Consider the following 19,343-nt stretch of genomic DNA (forward strand, 5'->3'; position numbering starts at 1 on the left):
AACAAAATGTGCGGAGTGTTGGGTCATCGGTATCAGGATTGAAAACCATTGCATTTTGGTATTTACAACCACAATCATAAAACAAACAAATCTTCTTCCTTCCTGAAGCACTTCCTCACCACCAGATTCTTTTTCCAGGGTATCTTGGGAAATCTGATTAAACTGATTAAACATGCCCGAGGCAATTGGCAATTGGCCCAGCCCGGCGCGTAGTTAGCCCTGGCTCGCACTGGCCCGGCATTGAAAATCGGCTAATACAGGTGACAACTTAAGACTACTAAAATGATGGATGGGAATTATTACATAGACAAATGAATCATGAAGGAAAACACATGCATACATACCGGTTTTGCCTTATCAGCATCTATGCTAAAGCTGTTCCTGTCCCTTGCTGATTGATTTTGCACTGCTCTCAGTCTCTGTCTTTTTCAGGGGTGAGCAGTGGTGTTTTAAAATGAGGAGGCAAAGTCCTCAGATCTTTTTTTATATATCAAAGGTAAATTTACCTGTTACACTTGCTTTTCCTGGTTAAATAAACATTACATCAAAAAGAGAGACCAAATACAAATCTATTTTGTATTTTTACACAAAGGGCCCTATTTTACCGATCTGAGCGTATGGTCTGAAGCGCATGGCGCAGGTGCGCTTAGGGTGTGTCCGACTCCATGCCAGCAGAAATCATTTCTTCCGGACAGTGAAGCATAAATGTGGATGGCCTTCAATTCATGGAAAGTCTCCTCTTCCACATTGGTGTCTGTGTCAAAGACTTGAAGAGCTGCAGCTCTTGCCCGCCGAATTTGCTTTTCACTGAATAAAGATTTTAACATGAGCATTAATATAAACATTTCAGGATTTTTCATATTTCAGTAAAACCTAAATTACTATTTGCAAACAGCAAAGCTTTGAAACCCGGAAACAAGCTTCCAAATGTCAGCGTATGCCTAAAGCATGGTTGCGATATGATTTTAATTAACACATTTCTAAGCAGTGGCACATTAACTTACCTTCATTGAGACAATCTTGGAATGTACAATTGTACAATAATGTACAATTAAAGGGGGGGTGAAACACTCAGTTTCAGTCAGTGTCATGTCAATCTTGAGTACCTATAGAGTAGCATTGCATCCTGCATATCTCCGAAAAGTCTTTGTTTTTTTTATAATTATATAAGAAAGATGCGCTGTTCCGAGTCTTTCCGAAAAAAGCCGAGCGGGTGGGGGCGTGTCGTGTGAGCGGAGCTAAATAATGACGTGTGCAGCAGCGCGCTGCTATTGTGTTGAGTGCGTCGAGTGCGTCGTAAAGCTGTCATCCCTAACAGCGGGGAAAAAACTTTATTCAAAATAAAAATATGGCTTTTAATCAGATACAGCCATACATCTATGATCCGGAATCAGACCCAGAGGCTGCAGTTGAACAGGAGCAGCAGCAAAAACGACTAGAGCAGGACGTCTCTATGTGGTACGATATACACTAACTATATAATATGCTTAGCGACTTGTGTTATTTACATATTTATACTTGAATTATATCGTCGTATTTTTGTCTTTGAAGGTGTACATGTGGGAAGTGCAGTTGTGCACGTGTGTTTGTGTGTTTACGCGTGGTTTGTGTAGACAGGTTAAGTTAGTGTTTACATAGATAGACACGGAATAGTAGCGCATTTGAATGAAGAAGCGTGCTTATTTAGTTCAACATATTTCCCCCCTCTTTGTGTATTGTTGAGTGCTTTTACAATACACAAACATAAAGTTACACATATAGTGGCCAGCTAAACAAATGTACACGCACTACACATCGCATGCTCCATTGATCAATTTCTATATATAGTAATATATATAGTAACTATACGTGATCATGTTTGGGCTACTTGATGAGCATAGACACAGACATTTGAAGCAGTCTAACTCACCGCCTGCGGTTCTAACGTTGGGACTGCTCCATCCTTCAGCATTAGGCTATTGGAAAATCCGGCGTCATGCTGGGCCATGTTTATGAAACAGTCGGCACCGAAATGCAGCGAACAGATATAAACATTCGCGCAACTCAGTTGCTGATCCGGAAAAGCAAATTACATCCACTGTTGCCTTACCGCGGGGTTTTGGGGGAATCTGTGCAGGACTGTCTTGGTCTGGCAACCAAAAACGCACTTTTTGATGTCATTGTTAATTGTGCACATTACCTGTGCAGCGCAGCCTACGAGCGCTTTGATGGGCATAGCCTGTTGCTTTCGCTCTCTCCCTCTCTCTCTCTCCCTCTCTCTCTCTCACACGCTTCCGGTAGAATTGTCCGTAAGGCCCATACAAGGAAATTTCGCCCCCACTAACGTCAATGGGGACGCATGATCGCAAAAAACTTGCCGAAACTTATGACTAACCGGAAATAGTATTTTTGACAAAGAAATACTCCCATCAAACGTCCACCTTAACTTTTGAAACTTTGTCCATGTTTAGTATGGGATTCCATGTCTTTAACAGTGTAAAAAGATCAGTATGCATGAAACAGCATTTCACCCCCCCTTTAAAGTGAAGTTGCAGCAAGTTTATTTTTATTAATGTAAAACCAACAATTGAAGATGAGGCATGCAATTCAGACAAGTCTCATATGATGAACGAACATTGACATTTCATATGCGGCCAGAAAATATAATGTTCAGCATAACGCTGCTTGCTGGATTAGATGATAATTTCTCTGCACTGCTTTAGTTTTGGACAAGAGTGTAACAGTGCAGTGTTTCATGCTTCATTCTCGGCATGTTTAACATTTGCCCGCTACTAATTGGAGACATAAAATGCATTTTATTGCCAAAAATAACTTGATAACATGAAAATTGGTCAAATTAAGCAGTAATAATATATGTTGATATAATATTGGTTGGTTGTCCACCATTGATCAAAGAGGAAATAATGTGCAATAACCGGACAATTATTAATGTTAAGCAACATCACATGCCCAAGAGTGCTGTTTTCACAAATGTCAGCATGATTGCAAATAATTATGTTGTTTTTAACAAGTTTTTTTTTTCCCCCATTGTTTTAATTTTAGATTTAGTATAAAATTATAATGCCATGCTTATCTTTGGTTTGGTTTCTTTAAATAATAAAAAAACAAGGGTATATTTGACATTTGAAGCTTGATGCTAGAAAAGCAATAAGTTTTTTCAGCTTGTTAATTTTGATATAACAATATAACAATATTATAAAGCTATTCAAAACATCATTCAATGTAAATTGTGATAATTGTTATTAATAATCACTATTACAATTTTGTTTTTGTCATAATTGTGCAAAATGATGACGTTAAAATGGGCAGATTTAATAGAACCAGTGCCAACAATATGACAAAATGTTCCAATTGTCATCAGCTACAAGTTAAACTGCCCTTTTTTTTATTTATACAAAAAACAAAACAAAAAAACAACGAAAATAAATCCACAGCCATAAAAATTAAAGATAAAAAACATTTAGAGGTGTAGTCCAATAGCCAGGGCCTAGTTTTTGCCCTTGCTGGAATGCCTATTGATTCCAAACTTCTGCTTTCAGTACAGTTGTTATACTGTAAGAATTTTGGGGGGATTGCAGGTCACCAGTCAACAACTCTCAAGAGTAGTTTTATCTCCCTGTGTGGAGCCTGTGGCTACATGTCGACAAGTGGGATAAGCAACACATCTCCAGCAAGAAAAGCAAGACCTTTACACATCAAAGTAATTTTAAGATGTCTGACATCTCTGAGCTTTTTTTGAAATGTGTGTAGAAAAAGCCCTAGTACATCACATTCCTGAGTTTGAAGTTTATATAAAAAAAACTTGGTCTTGCTAAGGATATTGCAGAACAAATGCTAGCGCATGAATAACAAGCTGACCGGATCACTCTGTTCCGACAATCTAGAAGCATCATGAGGAGCCAGGAAGAGCTTATTGAGCTTGATGACTGTAATATTTTTTTTAAAAATCTGCTGGTTTATCATTTAAAGTTGACATGATATTTGTTCCAATTTTTTGTAAACTCCAAATTTTCTTTTTCTTCCATAATGTGATATTTTAGAGTAAACCAGGATATTGCAATTATTTACAGCAATGTTTGTTGTGCACAATAAAACCAGGAATGAGCATTAAAATAGAAGGAAAAATACTATTAAAGTCAATGGCTACTGTCAACTTTTTTGTTCAACAAAGGAATAAACACAGGTTTGGAACAACATGAGTGATGACAAAATGTTTTTGGAACAGTTCATTTGGTGAACTTTCCCCTTAAGTAAATACATTTTGATTTTATGTTGACTTAAAATGTCTCAGTTACGTATGTAAACATAGTACCCTGAATGGGGAACAAAATGCTGTGTCACAGCTGTGGGAACGCCTCTGCGTGATTGTGTCATGAAGCACTTAGGTAATCTGTCCAATGGAGTGACGACGTTATCCACCAGGAAGTATAAAGCACACCCGCACCAAACACCGGTAGCTTTCCAAATGCCAAAGCAATATGAACATGGGCATGCAAGGAGTATGGCAGGGTGACGCAGCGTCTTGTTCCCTATTCACAGAACTAAGGTTACATACGCAACTGAGATGTTCCCTTTTAAGGAAACTCGAGCTGCGTCTCTGCTATGAGAATGACAATCCCCATGTCTCCATATGAGCCAGATGCCCGCCCATGTGTCATTGTCTCCGGGACAAGCACCCTTGCCCCAGGAGTAGAGTTAAGATCAAGGTCATAGAACCTAACAAAAGTATGTGGCGAGGACCACCCTGCCGCATCAACAAACTTCTTGTAGGGAAGCCCCTACTAGTAAAGCTTTAGAAGCTGTCATACTCCTCGTAGTGTGGGCTTGTACAGCCAAAGGTGAAGGCTGGCTGGCCGCCTCATAAGTAAGTGAGATGGCCTCGACCACCCACTTACTCATTCTCTTCTTGATGCTGTGCACCCCCTCGAGGGTGACCCAAAGCACACAAACAGTTGTTCAGACTTTCTCCACAGGGCAGCTCTGTGGGCAAAGCAGATTGAGTGTTTCCTGGTCTAACGTCCGAAAGGGAGGAGGACAAAAGGCCTGTTGAAACCTGTTGAAATTAATTGAAACCTTAGGGATATGGCCCGGTCTAGGATGTAGAAAGGCCTTTACCATGCCGGGCGCAAACTCCAAGCACGAGAGTGCCACTGAGAGTGCTTGAATGTCTCCTATCCTTTTATGAGACGAAATGGCCAGAGAAAAAATAGCTTTCAAAGTGATGAACTTATCAGCAACCTCTTCAGTAGGCTCGAAGGGAGGCCTAGCAAGGCCCTGAAGAACAATGGCCAAGTCCCATGCTGGCACCCTGGTCATAAGCGGAGAGACATAGAGAGACACTATGTCCGAGAACCACACTCGGACCGTCCAGAACAGGGTTACTAACAACAGACAGTTCCTGTCCCGAAGCACTCTCTCTAGAACCCCTGGAAGCAGAGCAATCAGGGGAAATGCATACGGGGGCAGACTCGGCCACTCCTGTACCATAGCGTTCAGTCCCAAGGGAGCTGGATGTGCTAGGGAGAACCAAAGATGACAGTGAGCATTCTCTGATGATGTGAACTGGTCTACTTCTGCTCTGCCAAAGTTCTCCCAGAGGAGCTCCACCAACTCGATGTGGAGTCTTCATTCCCCGGGCCTCAGCCCCTGCCTCGACAGGATGTCTGCTTCCATATTTAAATAGCCCAGGATGTAAACTGCCCTGACTGACAGCAGTTTCCCATGGATCCACAGGAGGAGCTGGGGAGCTAGCTTGTACAACGGGCATGATCTCAACCCACATGATGGTTTATATAGGAGATCGCCGATGTGTTGTCTGTGTGGATTACTACATGATGGCCCCTGAGTTCTGACAGGAAGTGTCCCAGAGCTGGAAACACTGCTATCATCTCAGGAACGATGATGGTACTGCCACCGACCCTGGGCTGAGTGACCACTCATGGGCATCTGTTGTAAGAGTGACTCAACTACATGGAGCCCCCAACACTGGGTCTTGAACCAAGATCCAAGGCTTCTTCCACATCACCAAGGCACAAAGCCATAACCGCATGACCTTGATGGTGCGAAGCGGATTCCCCCTCTGAGAAAACCTCTTGGCCTTGAGCCACCACTGCAAAGGTCTCATGAACAACAGGCCACAAGGTATAATATTGGACGCTTCTGCCATCAGACCCAAAAGACTCTGAAACAACAGACTCACCCCTTTTTACTGCTGAGAGAATCTACCCCACGAGAGGCTCTGATAGGCGAACCCGCATGGTAATTGAATTTCAACTCACGCCCAGATATGTAGTATTTTGTTCCGGAGAAAGATACTCTTCTTAGAGTTCAGTCTCAGCCCCAGCTTCCTCGTGTGCGAGAACAACATATCGATTTTGAACCGCCATCTAAGCTGACTGCGCTAAGTCGTCGATGTAATTGAGAATCCGAAACCCCTGTATAGGCAAGGGAACCAAAGCTGCATCTACACATGCACATGTGGGGAACATGTGGGGTAACAACCCTAGACTGAATGGAAAAACCCGATATTGTGAAGATCCCCTGAAGTAACCCCAGAAGCTTCCTGTGCTGTGGAAGGATGGAGACATGGAAATATGCGTCTTTTAGATCTATCGTGACAAGCCAGTCCTTGGACCTGATCTGTGGCCTGATCTGTTTGAGTGTAAGAATCTTGAACTTGAACATCTTGGCGCGGTTGAGAAGGAGCTAATCTATCCTAAACCCCTCATCCTTTTTGGGGACAATGAAGTACCGGCTTTAAAACCCTGACTCCCTGCTAGTTTGAGGGACCCTCTCTATAGCCTTTTTTTTGCAGAAGAGTCTGTACTTCTTGATTCATAACCAGAGCCTGCTCGGGGCCCACCACTGGGCAGAACCCTGTTGAAACTGGGTGGATGCCTTCTGAACTGGATGGCGTACCTCTTCCTTATAATCTGCAGAACACACTGGGATATATTTAGAAGATTCTCCCACTCTGCCAAACAATCGACCCAAGGGTACCAGTCTTTTGAGACTGGCCTCTGATGTAGTCTGCACAGCGAGCTCAGCGCAGCGCCCTGAGGCAACAACGAACCGGCAGGGAACAACTGGCCCGACTATACTATAGCCCTCCTCGGAGGGTGCGAGCCATGAGAAGACCACCCTTATTACCCTGACACCATTGGCGTCAGGGTCTATTCGACGAAGCTTTCTTAGAGATAATGACGGCCCTCAGATCCATCTTACCCTTCGAAGGATGTGCCTAAGAGCGTCGCCCCCTGCCCTGTGGGGGAGTACGGGTGGCAACAATCTGCTTTTGTAGCACTCGATGTGAGGAGCTAGTACTCTGCTTTTGCTGCTCACTTCCAGAAGCAGCAGGTGCCTGTGATTTATGGGGAAGGATCTACTGAACGCCGTGCATTCCTGAGCTTCTTTTGGCCAGTCCAAACTGAGCCAGGCCACTGCTTTACTCAGTACTTCCACAAGCTTCTCACTCGCAGGGGAATAAAGCTTCACTTTCACCTGCATCAATGCTGACAATATCCACCCCCTCAGAGCTAGATAATTGCAGCATCGATACCTCCTTCGGGGTGGAAGACACAGCAGAGCGTGCTTCCAAACCCCGAATAGAGGCAACAGATCTGACAGGTGAAGGCAGAGATAAGGCAGAGCCCGTCTCTAACCCTGCTGTCAGATCTATTTGCGAACCCCACGACTGAAGCTTCCACACTGCCTCAGCTGAAGCGGGGCCTGAGCCATGGGGAATGCGTGCCAAAGCACCCATCCTCAAAGAGCACTCGGCGGGACACAAACAACACAATGTTCCCATACAAACAACACACATTTGGTGTGTATCCCTACCCGAGATGTAATGTGGGCAGGGATGAATACACTTCCTGAACTGTTGTTTGCTCGCCATAGTATACGTAACTCTTGTCAGTATAAATGTAAATAATTAGTTTGTTTGTGTGGTGAAAACTCTTGTGTTAGCAGACAAAAACACCAGAAACTGACAGACAATGATCACAAAGAGCGCTTGCTGAAGGCATCAGAAGCTACTGGTGTTTGTTGCGGGTGTGCTTTATACTTCCTGCTGGATGACGTCACACGCTTATGACGTTCCGTCACTCCATTGGACAGATTACATACGTGCTTCACAACGCAATCATGCAGAGGCATTCCCACAGCACTGACACAGCTTGAGTTCCCTTGAAAGGGAAAGTAAAATTGGTCCCTTTGAATCCTGATTCTATTCTCGCTCTACCACTCTTTACAGGTGCGACTCCTGTATTGCTCACAGGAAGAGGCAGAGCACATTTTTAAGGCTGCATGGGCATCAGGGCAGGCGACTCCCTCACATATGTGGTTTGCGGTGGGCCCGGCTCTGTCAGGACTTGGTCTCGAGGGTCTACCCAAGGCTGTGTTCGCAGTGAGGCCACAGGGATGGAGGGACGAGCCACGAAGGCGAATCGCAAAGGGTGTGTCAGTACTGACGCACGGTGCTATGGCTTTGCGAAGGGAGTATCCTGGGGCTCGAGGGACAAGCTTTGCCGGGAACTGCATGATGGATGGAAATCAAACCCAGAGGATACCAGATAGGATCAGGTAAGAAAATCTACTTGATTGCTAATAATTCACAGCTTGGTTTATTGAACACTCTATGTCTCATACAAAAATGAGAAGAAAGAATAACAATATAACATTCATAATTTTAGAGTAGGCTGGGTGATATATATCGAATAATAGTGATTATATTGCAATAATTTTGCCGACGATGTAAAATGTGAAAATATTGTGAATATCGAATATTTCAGATTCAAGCATACTTTCCCAAAGAATGTTACCAGATAACACAGACTGTTCACTAAACATTGGAAGCAGAAAAGTTAAATATATACACAAAACACATCATAAAGAAAGAAACAGAAACATGGGCACATGAGAGAAATAGAAGCGCAGTGCAGGACATGCTTGCGCTGCCGGACTCTGGCCTGAAGTGCACCCTGCGTGGTCAAAATTATGTAAAATTCACGTCCTGACTAGTATTGAGATAAACACATGTGGGGATGTTTAGTGAACGTATACAGTTGAGGTAACTGGATCCGTGCAGGTCTTAAGTCAAACCTAATATTTTGTGTGATTAATGTTAATCAAACAACAATGAAAAATAGAAAACCACCCCATGCTTGGCTTAATAACTTTAATATATTTATTAAGCATCAGTGTAGCATATAGTGTAGCAGTGTAGCTTTATCTAAAAAGTGAAGACTAAGCAGTATTGTTTATATATTTCATTTATTTCTTGACTTGCTACTGTTAAATAGACCTATAGCTGAAAAATAAGTCACAAAATAAGATTTTGGTCATCCCAACCAGTTCAGTAAACGTAAACATTTTGTATTTAATTTAGTTCTATCTAAATAGTTGTTGTTGTTGTTTTTATTCGGGGCAAAAGAGAATACCGTTTTTGATATATATATATAGAATATTGTATGTTGACAATAATTGCCCAGCCATACAGCCATAATTGCCCAAACAAACAGTAAAACGTCTCAGTTATGTATAGTAACCCTCGTTCCCTGAAGGAGGGAACGGAGATGTACGTTGGAAATTGGCGTGCGTGCTTTCCATATCGCACCCCGCGCCCGCAGTGCGGGTATAAAGCGGAAGCGATCGCCACGCACTGTTGTTTTTCACTGAGGAGCCGAAGACTCGTTTCACTAATGACTCGGCCTGCAGTGACGGTACAGCAACTGGGGCGACGGGACGTACGTCTCCGTTCCCTCCTTCAGGGAACGAGGATTACCATACATAACCGAGACGTTCCCTTTCAGTCGGTCACTTTGACGTATGTCGGAAGGACCGACGAATTGTGATCCCTATGGAAAATGCCACAGTTACTACCACTTCCAGCGCCCTGCCAGAGTCCCTCGGACCCCATCTGAACAAGTGGAGAAATTCCTGCAGTCACACTGCCGTTCCACAAAACCCATTCAGACCCCGGGGGGCACTGCGGAAGCGACATTATCCCAGAGGGAGTTACTATGTGGAGAGTACACATATGGACTGGCCATGGGCAGTACAACATACGGAAGTCCCAGGGGTTGCCCCGGCCCTCTTAGGCGGGGGACAACACCGCACTGAGATGGTAGAGCAGGCTCTGCCGAGGGAAAGACACAGGCTCGCCATACTGTGGAAAATACACATATAGGACCGCCTTGGGGGTCACAACATATGGAACCCAGCATAACACAAGTTCCACCAATGCATACGAGTGTTAGACCTGGCGTCAGACGCTGCGCCACGTCTGACTGCCGCGGGTTGCGGAGGACTCGACAGGGTTCCCCATTCTCGGGAACTGGACTGGAGCATATAAGCGCACGTATCCGTTCCATGAGGAAGGGAGTGGCGCAGCAAGCCGACACTAGAACGGCATTCCGGTGCTACCGACTTTGGGAAGTGAGTACACGGGAAGATACCGGCTCTACAAGTAGGCTATAGAATCTAGCGAACGTGTTGGTTGTCGCCCAGCCCACAGCTCTACAAATATCTGTCAGCGAGGCGCCACGAGCCAGCGCCCAGGACGAGGCTACACCCCTGGTGGAGTAGGCTTTAATCCCGAGTGGGCAGGGCACGTCTTGGGATTCATATGCCAAGACAATGGCATCCACTATCCGATGGGCCATCCTCTGCTTGGAGACAGCCTTTGCCTTCTGCTGGCCTCCGTAACAGACGAAGAGCTGCTCTGAGGTCCTAAAGCTTTGCGTTCTGTCCACGTAGTCCGAAGGGCTCGGACAGGACAGAAAAAAGCCAAGGCTGGGTCTGCCTCCTCCGAAGCAGCGCTTGCAGGCTCAACACCTGGTCCCGGAAGGGAGTGGTGGGAACCTTGGGCACGTATCCAGGCCGGGGTCTCAGGATCACGTGAAAGTTGTCCGGCCCGAATTTCAGTCACGATTCGTCGAGCGAAAATGCCTGCAGGTGCCCTATGCTCTTGATGGAGGCCAATGCAGTCAGGAGTACCATCTTTAGAGACAGGATTTTCAACTCCGCTGACTGCAAAGGCTCAAAGGGAGGTCTCTGCAGTGCGGTCAACACCAGAGACAGGTCCCAAGAGGGTATAGAGGGAGGGCGAGGTGGATTTAACCTTCTCGCCCCCCTCAGGAACCTGATGATCAGGTCGTGTTTCCCCAAGGACTTACCTTTTACTAGATCGTGACAGGGGTCAGCATGGGCACCCTGACTGGTCTGGGGCTATGCAGCCCCATACACAACAAACTGTGATGCCCTGTATATTCTTACACCTTTCTATCAGAACCAGAATTAACTTCTTGAGCAATTTGAGCTAGCTCATCTGTTTGATCAGACCACACAAGCCAGCCTTCGCTCCCCACATGCATCAATGAGCCTTAGCTGCCCATGACCCTGTTACTGGTTCACCACTGTTCCTTCCTTTGACCAATTTTAAATAGATACTGACCACTGTAGACCGGGAACAGCCCACAAGAGCTGCAGTTTTGGAGATGCTCTGACCCAGTCGTCTAGCCATCACAATTTGGCCCTTGTCAAACACGATCAAATCCTTACGCTTGCCCATTTTTCCTGCTGCTAACACATCAACTTTGAGGACAAAATTTTCACTTGCTGCATAATATATCCCATAACAGGTGCCGTTTTGAAGAGATAATCTGTGTTATTCACTCTTACCTGTCACTTTAATTATTTATTACTATATAATGTAAATATCACTGTTCTCAAACTTTTAAACTGAACCTTTTAACGACCTTGTAATAACTTGACAAATTGAGATTTGGAGGTATTTTCTCATTCTAATATGAATTTGATTAGTTGAAAATCTAGCTAGTGCAGGTTGAGTTATCAATATTTACTTCCCATTTTTTAAATGAAGAAAGACTGTAAATAAATGCAAATATCCTCTAAAAGCAGATTCTGCCAATGTTTAGAGTACACTGGCATATAAAATGGCATCCAAGCTAAAACTTGTATCCACAAAACATGTATGATGTTCTTAGATAATCACAAACAAGTCTTTTATTTCTTTTCTTTTCCTCCATGATCTGTATGTGATCCAGCTACATTTGAAATAATGCAATAATAGTTATTGCAGTCTAAGACCGTTCCATGTAAAATGATAAATATTTATTACATTTTGGTTGTAATATATCTCCCCACTGACTCCTAACACAAACTGAAACGCTTTATTTCAAGCCGTGCATAGCTGCTGTTAATTATGTATGAACACTACATTGACTTTCTACTGTTAGAGGAAATGGCCCTAAACCGGATGCATCAAGAGCGGCAAAACAAAAAAGAATCTAATGAGTTCCTGTTTCATCTCTTGTGGTGCAAAATTCAAAGACTATAGTGGCTGTGATGACTGAATCAAAACTGTGTTCTCTTTTACCTGGGTCTCTTTTCACTCGTAACCCCAGTGAGGCCACATGTGTTCAGTCACACACACACGCAAGGCCTTAACCTGCATTTGATTTGTGTTTGACAGCTCATACTGCAGGGATTTGCTGCCTGTCAGTCATGCTTCTCACAAATCACTCAATCTCCCCAAAAAATCTGGCCTCAAACAGCCCTGTTGACTTGTCTTTTATGGTGGGGGGAGCTCTCTCGGAAGTGTTTGTGTCACTCAGGCATGAACTGAGGGAATCATAAATCTTTTAAGCACCTTTAAAAGTCAATCACTTAAACATGCCATCAGGTTAGGTAAGCTGACCTGGCCAGTTCATTTCCATTTTGAGCCTTCTCTCAAGCCCACTTTACCAGCCCGACTATCAATCATCAGGTTGTGTTTGATGTGACATCTGCATATTAGGTTTTCCACATTTGAAAGTTGATTTCTTCGCCTGAAAAGGGATTTGCTTCTCTACCTCAAAGTATTGCAACATCTGTTCCTTTAGGGCAGCCAACGCACAGCCTGTACACTTAAGGATTTGCTGCTATATTTTACTCAAGGTTTTCCCATTGATCTCGGTTCATTAGAGCTGAGCACGGAATCACATCTATAGATCCTTTACAAGTGTTTGCATACAGGCCCCCCATCATTTCTCTTTCATTTGATTGTTTTCTTCCTTATTTTGAAATCACTGCAACCTGCGTTTTTAATGAACGCATATTCAAGCTTCATGCGAGTCACTGAGCTGTCATCTAATTAATTTTCTAAAACGGAGAGATGAGTCTCCAAAGAACATGTCCGTGTCATTTTCCAGTTTTAAAATAAAAAATAATACTTTGCCTATTGCCTATTTTTAGGACCATTAAGATTGTGACACTGCAGCATTATTTTCATGATAAATAAGCATATTTTCCTTCCACATTCTCATTACAGCAATATATCAAGATTTTAATTTCAACTGTATTTGTTATTCTCCTTTTTTTCCAAATATGATTCTAATTAGGTTCTCATGAAATGACCTTACAATTTAAATAATATATCATTATTTGTTTCATAATGAGAGAGAGGTTTTTTGCCACATTGCGGTAATGAGAATTGGGGGTAAATTGTCATGAAAATAATGTCACAATGCAAAGACAATGTTCCTTTGGACACCACTAGCTTTAGTTTGGACAAAAACAGTATTTAAAATATCAAGTCATCTCTCTCTAGGTCGTCCTCAGACGAGCCTTCCATCGTTGCCTCCAGTCATCCCGATTCTCCATGCATCTGGCCAGTTCATTGGTGCTCTGGGCTCCTGCATCCCTCTTGAGTATGTCCACGTACGTTAGTGTGGGACGTCCTCTTGACCGATGGCCATGTGTTGGTTCCCATAGCACCAGCTTGCTGGCTGGCAGTTCTCGATGCCTTCGGCAATGTCCTGCAAGTCTCATTCTCCTCACAGCAATCTTATTGCTCACTCTTGGTACTCCCTCATACAGGATTTTATTGGTTACATGCTCACTCTTGCTAAAGTTAAGCACTGCACGCAACATCCTGGTGTAGCACCCGTCCAGGGACTTCTCTAAGGTTGGATTCAGGGTCCAGCATTCACTGCCATAGAGGAGAACAGACTCTACCGTCGCGTAGAAGAAGCTAAGCTTGATTTGGCGGGAAAGGTTGGAGTTCCATACACTGTTCATGCCGTTCAGGGCCCTCCAAGCAAGTGCCTTCCTCACTTTTAGATCTTGCTCAGTTGAGTTGACCCATGCGCCCAGGTATTTGAAGTCCTCAACTTCTTGCAGCACAGCGTCTTCTGCTGTTATCAGAGGTTGATGTTCCGGTGGAACGTTGTAGGTCATGACCTCAGTTTTCTTTGCATTTATCCTAAGGCCAACCTTGATGCACTCTAGCTCTACCCTGTGTAGTAGTTCCTGTGCTTGTTCCATGTTGTCGGAGAGCAGACTGATGTCATCTGCATAGTCAAGGTCTGTCAAGACTACTGCCGGGTGTCGACTTGATTTCCTTGGTGTCAGCGTGAAGCCTAGTTCCTGCTCTCGCCCACTGATTGCCTTCCTGAGCGCATAATCAAGGACTATGATGAAGAGGAAGGGGGCTAGTGTGTCCCCTTGCATGACTCCAGCCATGATGTCAAACTCCTCGCTGTTGCCATCTGGTGTCACCACCCTGGCCCTTGTTCCTGAGTACATGGACTCTATTGCCCGGAGAAGGTTCGGAGGAATTCCGTATGCCTTCAGGATCTTCACCATTATACCTCGGTGAATTGAATCAAATGCCTTTTTGAAGTCTATGAAACATAGGACTGCAGTCAGGTTGTCCTTCCTCACCTCCTCTATCAATCTCCTGAGTGCCAAGATCTGGGCTGTAGCAGTTCGCCCTTCTCGAAAGCCGTTCTGATTTACTCTCAGGTGAGGGTCTATTGCTTGCCGGACCCTGTTCAGAATCATTCGGTTGTAGATTTTCGCAATGCTACAGGTCAGGCTGATGCCTCGGTAGTTGTCTGGCTTCGAGAGGTCTCCGGATTTGGGCACTGGCACGATGTTTGATAGAGACCACATATCAGGCAGCCGATTGTGCAGCAGAGCAAGGTTGCAGAACTCTAGAATGATGTCATCAAAGTCACAGTTCTTCAGTACCTCTGGCGGTATGCCATCCGGACCAGCACTTTTCCCCACTCTTACTGTGGCTTTTGCCCTGATGAGCTCACAGAGTGTGAAGGGACCATCGTTTATGTTTGGGTTTGGGAGGTCTGATGGGATTTCCTCTTCCTCAGCTACGTCTGGTGTTTCCCCCAGCAGCTTTTTGAAGTGGCTTGACCAGGTCATCACCCTCTCCTCCGGGCTGTTTCCCTTCACCTGTCCCTCCTTCGTCCTCTTCCGCCCCGTCATTTCATTGATGACCCTCCAGGCCTCCCCATACTGCTGTTCCCCTTGCGCCGCCTGCACCCTCCGCACTCTTTCCATCAGTTCTTCCCCTTTGATGGCATCATAGGTTCTGAAAAGAAACTGTTTGGCTTCGTTCAGGTCGCTGCGCCTCTCCGCAGTTGGTTCCCGCTCAAAGTTGAGGCGGGCTTCCTCCACCATCCCACGTGCTGCTATGACCTCTGGATGTTTTGATCGCAGGGAGGTTCTGACTTTCTCCATCTTAGGCACGCACAGTCTAGTCACCTCCTTGTTTACTGAGACGAATCTCCTGTATTCGCCACTTGCCTCCGCTCCCCTGTCCAGCTGCTGGAATCGTCTCCTCACCTCCACTGTGTATCTGGTTAGAAGGCCAGGGTCACTTGAGAAAGCTTTCCAGTTATACCGTATTTTGGAACTTGGTTTGGGAACCCTGAGGCTCAGGCGAACTCTCATTGAGACCACGCGGTGGTCTGAGCCCACAGAACTAAAAGTGCTGTATGGCTCAGCATTCATAATGGAGTTCCTCCACTTCTTCCTCACTAGGATGTAATCTAGCTGCCGTAGCGTTCCTGAGGCTCGGTCCCGGAAGGTCCACCTCTTTCCTGTTCTCTTCCGGAAGATGGTATTTGCCGCCAGTAACTCGTGCTCCGTGAGGAGGGCAGTGAGGTAGGTGCCATTGCGGTTGGTTGAGTCGTGGTAGGGGAAGGGTACATCCTCTGGTCCAAGCCTCGCATTGAAGTCCCCAAGAATTGCCAGGAAGTTGTGCGTTGGGACACCGCGGACCGCTCTTACAAGGTCCTCAAAGAACTTCTCCACCTCGTCAGATGGCGCCACGTTGGTGGGTGAGTACACGACTATGACTGTTGTTATTGGGTTACCCGAGAATTCTGCACACATGATCCTGTCGGTGTGGTTGTAAACCCGACGAAGAGCCTTACGTGCCCGTGGGCCCAGCATTAACCCTACACCGCCTGTTGCGGCTTGCGCATCGTTCCTCCATGCTGATGTGGAAATAAACGTGCATCTCTCCACTCTGCGGTACAGTATTAGGTCATTAGTGTGCACTCTCCTATGTTCTTGGACCCCCAGGATCTCCACTCCCTGTTCCTCTGCACAATGTGCAATTTCTATCAACCTCGCTTCTTCTCTCGCTGTGCATGCGTTAAAGGTTCCCATAATAACTGGTTTCCGACAGCGCATTATTGCATTGGACGGGGTGATGTAGTCGGACAGGACCCTCCCCGGGACAATCCCAGAGTTTAAGGTCCCGTTGTCATGGTATCCTCCAGGAGGAGGACCAGCACCACCGTCCGCCGCGTTGTTCCTACGGACTCCCGCCGCTGGAAGTATAGGATTTGGGATTTCTTTGTGCTCCATGTTTGGCTTTACTATGCTGATAGTGGACTGTGGGGCGCAACTCCTCACAGTCCCGATTTTTATTTCAGAGTGACCTTCTCTTAGACAGGTTGCCATCCAAGGCTATGAGCCCGATCTGCCCATGCTATTTGACCCCTAGCTGGGGGCAGTGGTTGGCAGACGCCAGGGCGTATCCACACGCCGGTGGGCCTGCACGTCATGCCTCTGGGGCCCACTGCTGCTCCGAGATCCCCTGCAGATTAGCCTGGGGCCTCGCGGCACCCAGTATCCGTGTGTGGCCACGTGGAGGCACTGCAGGAGTCTTGGTGGTAGAGAGGCTGTGTACCGGCAGGAGGAGGCTCACGCACTCGGCTCCTCTTATTCACCTCCACTAGGGGGGCTAGCCGGTGGCAGTAGCTGAAAGCAGAGAGTAACAGGCAGAAGCAACATGCAGCACACAACATGCAACATGCACTGACTACAAGTACTTCTACACACTACTGCACGTGACGCATCATACACGCCCTGTGCAAGCACACACACACCAAGTCATACAGGTTCGGAACGCCATTAGGGTGAGTAATTGATGAGTGAAATATCACAACAAATGTGCTGCATTTTCTTTTAGCAAAATATCATTTCTATTTCTTTTGATTTTCAAATGAAATATGTCCTGAAAATGTTTCATGACATGTATAGTGAAATTCATGTAGTCTGATATTGATTATATGATATTGATCAGGATTTCTGAGCTACGGAGCGACCATGAGCTTGTGGTCATGTTTTAGTGAAGTTAAATTGATTAGTATGTTGGTCAGTTGGATAACAGCATCTAGTATTACTATGATTCATCTAAAGTCCAATTTTGAGTTGATGAAATAATGAAATCACTTTGATTCTTTGGCCTCATTATATTTCAGCATGATCTGCGGCCAATCAATGGCACAAGTTCACCGATTACAGGCACGGTCACTGAATATTATTTCAATTTGTCTCTGACCATCGCATGTATGGCCATCTACAGTTACTCCAGTTTAAATATGGAGGCATGTTCCAAAAGCTGTTCCTAAATCAGTCATTAGAGGCTGGTGCAGGAGACAAGAACGCTGGCATTGTATTATTAAGCATATTGCAACAGACCTGTTGCCCCCTACTGCTAACTTTTTGTTACTGCCTAAACTAATGGAATTTGATGAATGCTCACATGCACTCCTGCCTACTGTTATTCACCCTTTATCAATTTTTGAACTTTTTCACAATCATTTTTTTCTCTTCTCATTCTTGTTCTGTCATTCTTTTCCTGTCTTTTTCACGTCCTCCCACACTTTAATGCCCGTGCGTTTCTCAGTCCCTGCCCTTTCATAATAACTCTCCTGTCTCATCATGTCGACATTACTTCCCCCCACTCTAATTCCATCTCTTTATCGCATACTCTTCGCTCTTTCTCGCACTCATTCTTTCCTCTCTCCCACCCTTTTGTTGGCCCCCACTGTCTCATCCCTTCATTTTTCCGCTCTCGTCTTGCCCCTGCGGGCGGCTCTAAAGAGGCATGCATGCAGTGTCGTTTTGCATGTAAATAGGATAATTGGTTATGGTGCGCTGAGTGCAGGGGGAAATATCACCGACTGTCACCAAAGGAACTGATCTCGCAGCCACCCGGCTTCACCCACACACACTCAAACTCAATCTTACTCTCACTCATTCATTCACTCAAGGTCTGCTCCATTGCTCATTCGCTCACTCTTACACCCACTTCCTCTTATTAACTCATGCTGTCTGTGCAGGATGTCGCAGCAGTATTGACGTCTTCAGCCAACTTTGCCAACTTCCTCCCTCCCTCTCTCTCTCTCTCTCTCTCTCTCTCTCTCTCTCTCTCTCTCTCTCTCTCTCTCTCTCTCTCTCTCTCTCTCTCTCTCTCTCTCTCTGGTTGTGTCTCAACCTTGTGAGCTGCTTATCAAGACAGATTTTTGGACATCACAGGCACATAGGAACATACCTACTTTTTTTGCATTTTAGTGAATTATTGATGTGTGAGAATTTTCCTGCATAGGCTTAATTTTTGGCCATTCAAATATTTAGAAAAAAATTACATAATTATCATACATTAAACATTTTTACAGACAACCTTTTTTGGGCAACCTTATTGCATCATGGATGGGTTTTAACATTTCTATGTAGAACTTTTCTGGGTATCATAGATTAATTTGAAGGATTGTAGGCTTTTGAAGGATCCTACAGTTACTTCAAATTGCATTTTTAGTCAACATAGGCACATTCAAACTTTCCTAAATAGCATTTTTAGGCATTATATACATGCAAATGTTGGTAACACTTTAGATTACAGCCCGGAAAGTACTGCGTAAGTTAAAGCTGATTTACTGCAAAACTTTTGGTAATTATAGTGTAACTATAATGTAAGTACATGTAGGTATAAGGGAACAATATGTAATATTTGGGAAATAAAGGGGTAACTATCAGCAAAATTAACAAATTATTTATACTGTCATAATTTTTTTTTAATTAAGGGGTAATTATCCATGTAGTTACAGGGTAAGTATGTTTGTTAAGGTACAAAAAGGGACAAAACATTCCTTTTTCTGTCAGGATGTTTTTATTTGAAATTAAAAAAAAATGTTAAAAAATAAAAATAAAAAGTGTTGTAATTCTGTTTTGAATTAAGTTGT

At 44.6% G+C, this 19,343-nt stretch overlaps 1 protein-coding gene across 1 annotated transcript in view; it reads left to right on the forward strand.

The window, feature by feature from the left end:
* The window catches only part of grin2da (glutamate receptor, ionotropic, N-methyl D-aspartate 2D, a), a 145,113-nt gene that overhangs the window by 80,323 nt on the left and 45,447 nt on the right, over positions 1-19,343 (forward strand). Inside the window, exon 4 of the mRNA XM_067424872.1 lies at positions 8,255-8,583. Within this exon, the coding sequence (XP_067280973.1) occupies positions 8,255-8,583 (329 nt within the window). The remainder of the gene's footprint in view (positions 1-8,254; positions 8,584-19,343) is intronic.

This window comes from Pseudorasbora parva, chromosome 19, assembly GCF_024679245.1.
Source record: "Pseudorasbora parva isolate DD20220531a chromosome 19, ASM2467924v1, whole genome shotgun sequence".
NCBI lineage: Eukaryota > Metazoa > Chordata > Actinopteri > Cypriniformes > Gobionidae > Pseudorasbora > Pseudorasbora parva.